Source organism: Olea europaea, unplaced genomic scaffold, assembly GCF_002742605.1.
Source record: "Olea europaea var. sylvestris unplaced genomic scaffold, O_europaea_v1 scaffold1107, whole genome shotgun sequence".
NCBI classification, from domain to species: domain Eukaryota; kingdom Viridiplantae; phylum Streptophyta; class Magnoliopsida; order Lamiales; family Oleaceae; genus Olea; species Olea europaea.
This window is the reverse complement of record NW_019228437.1, coordinates 247,151-254,276: the sequence shown is the minus strand read 5'-3', so window position 1 is coordinate 254,276 and position 7,126 is coordinate 247,151. Positions and strand designations below refer to the sequence as shown.

Genomic DNA, 7,126 nt, shown 5'->3' with positions numbered 1-7,126 from the left:
CAGAGGAAAAATGTGTAAATAACCTATGACGATGGAGCGAGGAAATACATAAAAATCGAATCCGTTGGGCCAACACTTACACTAAGAGACGAAAGCTATGGAAGCGTTTGTGATTAGATGTTTTTAAAATTATGTCCAAGCACCAACCATAGAGAACAGATCTGAAAGGAAAAATAACAGTTAAAAGCCTTGAACCTCTCGACCTTTAAAATGTCACAATTTCCAATTTGTTTGAAATTTCTGAAGGGGAAGTAAAACCAATGGCAAAATTAATTCCTTTTACACAAACAGTATATAGAATAAATGATAATGGAAATCACAAGTCAATTGCATAAAATTAGAGTACATTGGCAGCTTAACATATCTGCAAATATCAAAATACATAGGGTCCCTCGGTAAGCTCTTCTGTATTGTTTTGCTGGACGTCCATCTCTTTTTTTTTTGTCCCTTTTACAGAAGCTAAAAAGGTAGATTTTACAGTGATAACAAAACATGACAATTGGAATGGAAATAGAGCCAATTTGCCCAACGAAAAACTTCATCCGACCCAGACAATCCCAGCTTTCAAAATTATCTCTCCATCACTTCAACAGAAATACAATGTATCCACCTGCTTCAGCATACAGTTCGACCATAACAAATTGACGCAATGTAGAGATTTTTTTTTTTTTTGTCCCTTTTACAGAAGCTAAAAAGGTAGATTTTACAGTGATAACAAAACATGACAATTGGAATGGAAATAGAGCCAATTTGCCCAACGAAAAACTTCATCCGACCCAGACAATCCCAGCTTTCAAAATTATCTCTCCATCACTTCAACAGAAATACAATGTATCCACCTGCTTCAGCATACAGTTCGACCATAACAAATTGACGCAATGTAGAGATTTTTGGACCACTTCTCCTGCAAATAAAGTAGTTGGTTTATCTATCAGCATTAATTCAAAATTATGGAACTGGGAATCCAGAAGAAATCAAGAGGAAACTAGGAAACAAGATACTAACTAGAAGAAGCATCTCTAACAAAAATTCGATCATTAATTCTCAGTTTTGACATGCACATATATATCAGCTTTAATGTAGTTTACAGGCGAACCAAAAATCTTGTCTGAACAAAAAGGCGATAAATGGAAGTGGGAAATGTCAAGCTATAAAAGCAGCAGCTTTTTCTACAATTGCCTCCCATCACTAATATCTGTATATGAATAAGTATGATAGAAATTACCTTTACATGCGTACTAGGGAAGGCAGATGTGCGAAGAGTCTCTTGAGTCTCATCCATCATTTTACGTCTTGGTATACTCAATATGAAGGCTGCTTGATCAGCAGTAGCAGCCATGGACGTTATTCTGTAGCCACTTTCCCATCGACGATGTATTCCCTCGCTTGGATACAGAAAATCAAGCTCTACAACCTAAAGACGGAGGAGCCTTATAGTGAGTATTGATTATACAAAAAACATGTACATAATTGCTTAGAGCCTAACCGGAATTCTATCGTGCCATTTTATCCTGGGATTTGCATTAAGATTGACTAGAATTCTACTACATAATGAAGTCTTACCTGCTCAGAGTACCCTGAATTTCTAGACATCACAACACCCCAGCGACTGCCAGCTGTAGTCATTGACGTGACATGGAAACCTTCCTTCCATTTTTTATTAATCCACTTGAATGGAAAAGATTCACTAACTTTATATGACTGCTGGGTGTAAGGAGTTCCTGTATTATTGTGGAAAGCACAAAGAAAAAATATATAATCACACAAATAATAAAGAAAACATTACACCAATTGAGAAACACGATTGATCTGCATTCAACACACACTAGCATAGGTAAACCAATGCAAAAGCATCCAACCAGATAATGGTGACACACAAACACACACCCAGACAGAACTTTCAACCAACCTTTAGACATAATAACTAGAGAACTTCCATTAGCTGCACCAGCAATTGAACTGATATAATAGCTTTTTTCCCATTGTTCCATGATCCAATCCTGATAAAAAAAACATAGGATACCATTAGGATAGACATCCTTCCACGGGAAGAACAAGAAGAAATTGAGGTGTTGATTACTAGGAAAAGCAACCTTATGAAGGAAGACAGATGAAAGCTCATACACCTGCGAACTGAAACCCGTCCCGGCATCCATGATTAAAGCCCACAGATTTGCGGCCGATGCCACACAGCTAATATACAAACCATCTTCATTACCCTTCTCCACATGTTGTCGAAGCCTTGAGTCCGCAACATTGTAGTGATATCTGAGAATATTTATAACCAAAAACAGAAAATTAAATTTCTTTTTAACATTAAAAAATGAGACATTCTTTCATTAGTCAAAAGTTATAAACCAAAGTCGCCATCTTGTTTTCAAGATGGGAAATATTCCATTCATTTTCATCCTTATTTTCAAATGCAAATATCCTATGACAACATTAACAAATTTGGACATAAGTGAAGTGAGAAATAGATTTACCAATTCGACTTGAGTTGACTTTAGTCAAGTAGGCTTCCTTTAATAAGGGTATACTTGAAACTTCTCACTTTATTAATTAAAAAAAAAAAGGCCTTTTAACATAAATTAAAATGAGTCACTTTTTATTTCAAAGTCTCATCTTTAATTAGATTGACCAGTCTATAGGTTTAAAACCAGGCAGCTCCAAGGTTTCATGTTTCTTAAGGTTTGGGCGCATGACAAATTTAAAAGTGGTCCACAGGCTCATTAATCAGGAAATGCATCTCTAGAAATAGAAATAATAATCTATAAGCAAAACTATCCTTGTCTTCATTGCTTGTTTTATATGTTTAGAACACTGACTACTAGATGTGAAAAATAAAGTTTGAAATTTGTGGCACATCTAGAAGTTCATGCGCATTACCATAGCAAAACATATATCACATATCCCATGTGCATACAAAGCAAGACAAGTATGTAGAAGCAGCTACTCACCTCTGTTTCATGGGGCGACGTGCATTATATGCTGAAATCCACTGGGTAGCTGGACTACCTAGTCGAACTTTCTTTTTTGGTTGCTCCTCCTCTTCCAAATTAATGAGCAACCTCCCACGCTTTTGACCAACCTGCTTGTGCAATACAATTTTATTTATACAATCTTATGTGTAAATGTTTTTATGTACAGAGCACACCCTATAATATGAATACTACTGTGTATACTATGTATGCTTAACCTTGAGAGCTCCATCAATTCTGATTGGCCTCAGTGATATGCACGGTTCAATAAGACTTTCAAAAAAGGATATCAGCTTAGGATAATTTGGCTCCTCATCGAACTTCATATTTGTAACCGCCTCAAGGAACTGTTTGAATGGAGTTGGGCAAAAGCAACACATCAACTCAGGTGAAGTAGCCATTTTCTTTTTACAGACCAGAAAACTCTTGTTGTCCCCCTGTCATCATCCAAATAAGAATGGTGAAAGGATTGAATAAATTTCCTAAGCTGAGACAAGATACAAACCAGTTATAAACTCAGTGAAATTGACTTACCTGGTATCCTTGCCATGGTAACCTTCCTTTAATGAGAAATATAAGTGTGTAGGCCAGTGACTCGAGATCGTCCCTCCTACTACCTGTACGACCCAAATGTGCATGCACACTTGCATACCTTATTGTGCCCCTGCAGATGTAGTTTATTAGTGTATATTCAACTGCTGCATCAAGTACACAAGTTAATTCCACAAACCTGAATATATCAGGCCTCTGGTCATACTCAACATGCTGACCAGATGATGCATCTTTCCACCTAGATGCTGCATTAACAGTATATTGAGAAAAAAATATTATAATATACAGGCCAATGGGGTAAATGGAAAAACAAGGTAATAAACTGGGGAAAAGAAAATGCGAATTGCAGAAAGGGCAAGCTACAGTGGGAAAATTAAAAACTTCTATGATTAGCTTTTCAACATGCCCAGAAGTTTATAGTTCAAATATGGTAGAGTGATGTGAGAGAGAGCCAGAATAACAGCATCATACCCAAACCAAGATCAATGAGATACAGCTTCTTCTCATCAGCAGTTCCAGGTTGACCGAGTAAAAAGTTCTCTGGCTTCACATCTCCATGCACAAACCTAGATGAGCGATACAGAGATATAATAGTAGTCACTGATTCAAGTGAAAGGTACAATTCGGAAACAGATGAAGAGTTAAGATTCTAGAGATTATGATATCTAGGAAAATCAAGGATATGGTAGAGAAGCTACCCCTTCATGTGAAGCTTTTCAAGAATTGATATAGCCTCCACAGCAATGCAAGCAACCATACTTGGAGACATCCTATTTCAAAAGCCATCATTAAAAATGAAATATATAGCAAAACAAAAACATGATGTGATGGGGATTCCATACAGCTATAAGTGTGTGCACAAATCTGGTGTACTCATAAATGCACGTGCACAAATGTATACACATAAACATGTGACAAGCACACACAGATGCATGCATATATAAAGACAAACGTATGCACATGCATTGACTCCTACAAACAGCGATTGTATGTATGTACACAAGTGTGCGTTGTGTACGCATACAAATATGAGAGAGAGAGAGAGAGAGAGAGAGAGAGAGCTTACGACTGGCCAAGTGAATTCCAAACATCCCAGAGACTGGGTCCAAGCATGTCCATTACCTGAATTAAATATTAATTAGAGACAGCAATGAAAATCCAATGCAAAAGGCAGAAATCAAGACTCACCAGGATGTAAAAATCTCCTTGACGACCCTTGTAGTGAACCCATGGGATCCCATAACATCCGTTCAATGTGCTTTTCAATCAAACAACAAAATAAGACATATATACAGACACCCACGAATTTTAAAATAATAAAGAAATAGATAACCTCCTCAAGTCAGGAAGACAACGTGCTTACTTGTACACCTGCCACTCATATGGAGGTCCATAATTGCAACCTTTACTATTTCGATGCTCAAACTTCAATGCTACCTATAAACGATAATCTTTTGTATCAGATGCAGGAAAAGATAATTGTTCGAAATACCCAAATACCATGGCAATATGCCATACCTCAATTGCATCTGGCCCTGCTCTTTCAGAGCCACCACTGACCCTTCGTCCAACATAAACTTGGCCAAAGCCACCCTTTCCCAACTTCCTTTCTGTCTTATACACAGGAGAATTACCCACTTGTACCTGCACCAACAACATAAAGAGAGTAAGTATAGTAGATTGAATTAAAAAAAATGAAGATATTCCAAAATTTCATTAAGGTCAGTGTCCATCCATCCACGGGTATACTTAAGACATATCCAGAAAGAGAAATATTATAAAGGCGTGGAAAGAATGAGTAACAAGATACCCTCTCAGGCACGGGAGTTGTACTCGCTTCTTCTTCAACTCCCACTATTTTGTCCGCGCTTCCACCTTCCATGGCAATTTCCTTATCTGCAACGCCCTCTATTCTGTTAAAAGCTGGTTCCCCGACCCCAAGGGCAACTGCTTGAGGAAGAACTTCACAAGGCTGTTCCGGGTCTAGATCTATCGGCCGAATTCCTCTGCCTCTACCGGCTGCAGTAGGCCTTGTGGGTGTTACAGCAGAAGGCCCTTTTGCTACAGCCGCTGCATTGCCTCTGCCTCTTCCTCTCCTCCTGGTTCTATTCTGAGTAGGTGCAACAAAATTTTCTTCTTGATTAATGGGTTGAGGGGCAGGCTGGAGATCACCAAGCCGTTTTGATCTCCGTGCTCCGCTACGCAACTCTGGCATCGTCACCCATGCAATTCAAATCCCACTCACTTCAATGCCTTCCATTCAAAATCTTCAATAACCGAAATAAGGAAAAAAGAATACTGAATAACAAAGGACAAGTTGATATTTGAACTAGAGAAGCATAGAAGTCCATTAAAAAAGGTTATTCAAGAATCAAAAACTGGACTATTAGAAACTTAAGCAACCACTGGAAAAACAAAAAAAAACAAAAAACAAAAAAATAAATAAATAAAACTTCAAATTACAAGAACATTGAGCTAATAAAGCTCACAGTTTTACATGGAAGAGAGATTAATTCTCATGATTAATCTTGAAAACTCATGAACTCCCAAAAAGAACAATAGCCGCATTCTAGTAAAGCAATAAATACGTAACATCTACTAATACTATTTTTGAATTCACTAGCTTATGGGTGTATGCACACAGATTCTATATTGTGCGGCTAAAAATCTGAAATTTTCCAACAAGTAACATGAAAATCGGAATGTAGCTTAACCAACACAACCATGAAATCCATAAACAGCGAGGGGAAAGGTAGAAGATAGGGATAGAGACGGATAGGCTGCAGTATCCCAATTTAATCTCAACATGAATCAATTTTTTTCATGACAAGTAAAATTAAAAAAAGAATAAATTTAACGAGATCATTAATTGGAGAAAAAAAAGTAAAGAATCTAATAACATAGAATCATCTCATCATAGGTACTTTAATCAATCATCCGAAGAGCTTCAAAGTTATAATAATCCTTTTAAATTGAATAAAAAAAATAAACACAAAAAATAAAAAAATTGCACAAAAAATGAGTAGCCACAGATCGTACCTGAAAACAGCAAAAACAGAAGGATCGGAGATAAAAACCAGAAAAATCAACTTAAAATTAAACTGGATCAACCGATCAACCACAGATCTCCAAGGAATTCCCTATGACATTTTCCACCTCAAAAAAATAATAAAAATCTTATCTAAAACTTCGGGTTTACAGTTTTTCCGTGACAGATGCTGGAATACGGAGGTGAAGAATTGATAAAGAGCAATGAATATTAGCCCTTTAGGTCAAGTTTTGAAAGAGATTTTATTAAATTATTTATTTATTTATTTTTACGGGATGAGTGGTGCGATATATCGGTGTGTGTTTTCTCCCTCTATGGATGTGTGTTAGTGCATGCGTATTGTACTGGGTCCATTTTTTATTTATTTTTATTTTTTTCTCATTCTTTTTGTTAATATAAAACAAAGCCCTAAATGGCCATATATTTTGTGGCCTCATAAAGTAGATCAATGCACCATTAGGAAACTTCGAACAAATATAAATACAAACACGATACATAGATATGCTAAAAAAAAAATTTCAAGATAGTGATAGTCATAAGCAAGTTA

The 7,126-nt window shown here is 36.7% G+C and overlaps 1 protein-coding gene across 2 annotated transcripts; it reads right to left on the bottom strand.

Annotated features, from left to right (window-relative positions):
- Nucleotides 1-293: 293 nt before the first annotated feature.
- On the bottom strand, nucleotides 294-6,890 carry LOC111373283 (casein kinase 1-like protein HD16). Of its 2 annotated transcripts, XM_022995787.1 has the most exons (18): nucleotides 6,570-6,890; nucleotides 5,341-5,797; nucleotides 5,049-5,174; nucleotides 4,894-4,967; nucleotides 4,719-4,788; nucleotides 4,597-4,652; nucleotides 4,229-4,300; nucleotides 4,002-4,096; nucleotides 3,709-3,775; nucleotides 3,513-3,642; nucleotides 3,197-3,415; nucleotides 2,958-3,088; nucleotides 2,094-2,268; nucleotides 1,910-2,000; nucleotides 1,564-1,721; nucleotides 1,226-1,414; nucleotides 881-904; nucleotides 294-651 (listed from the first exon to the last, which is right to left on the bottom strand). In XM_022995787.1, the coding sequence occupies exons 2-18, from the start codon at nucleotides 5,743-5,745 to the stop codon at nucleotides 616-618; spliced, it is 2,118 nt and encodes a 705-aa protein (XP_022851555.1). In that variant the 5' UTR covers nucleotides 5,746-5,797; nucleotides 6,570-6,890; the 3' UTR covers nucleotides 294-615. The 2 variants fall into 2 exon arrangements, with proteins under 2 accessions (XP_022851555.1, XP_022851554.1); XM_022995786.1 differs by lacking the exon at nucleotides 294-651 and having other exon boundaries at nucleotides 659-904; nucleotides 6,570-6,889.
- Between the last annotated feature and the right edge of the window lie 236 nt (nucleotides 6,891-7,126).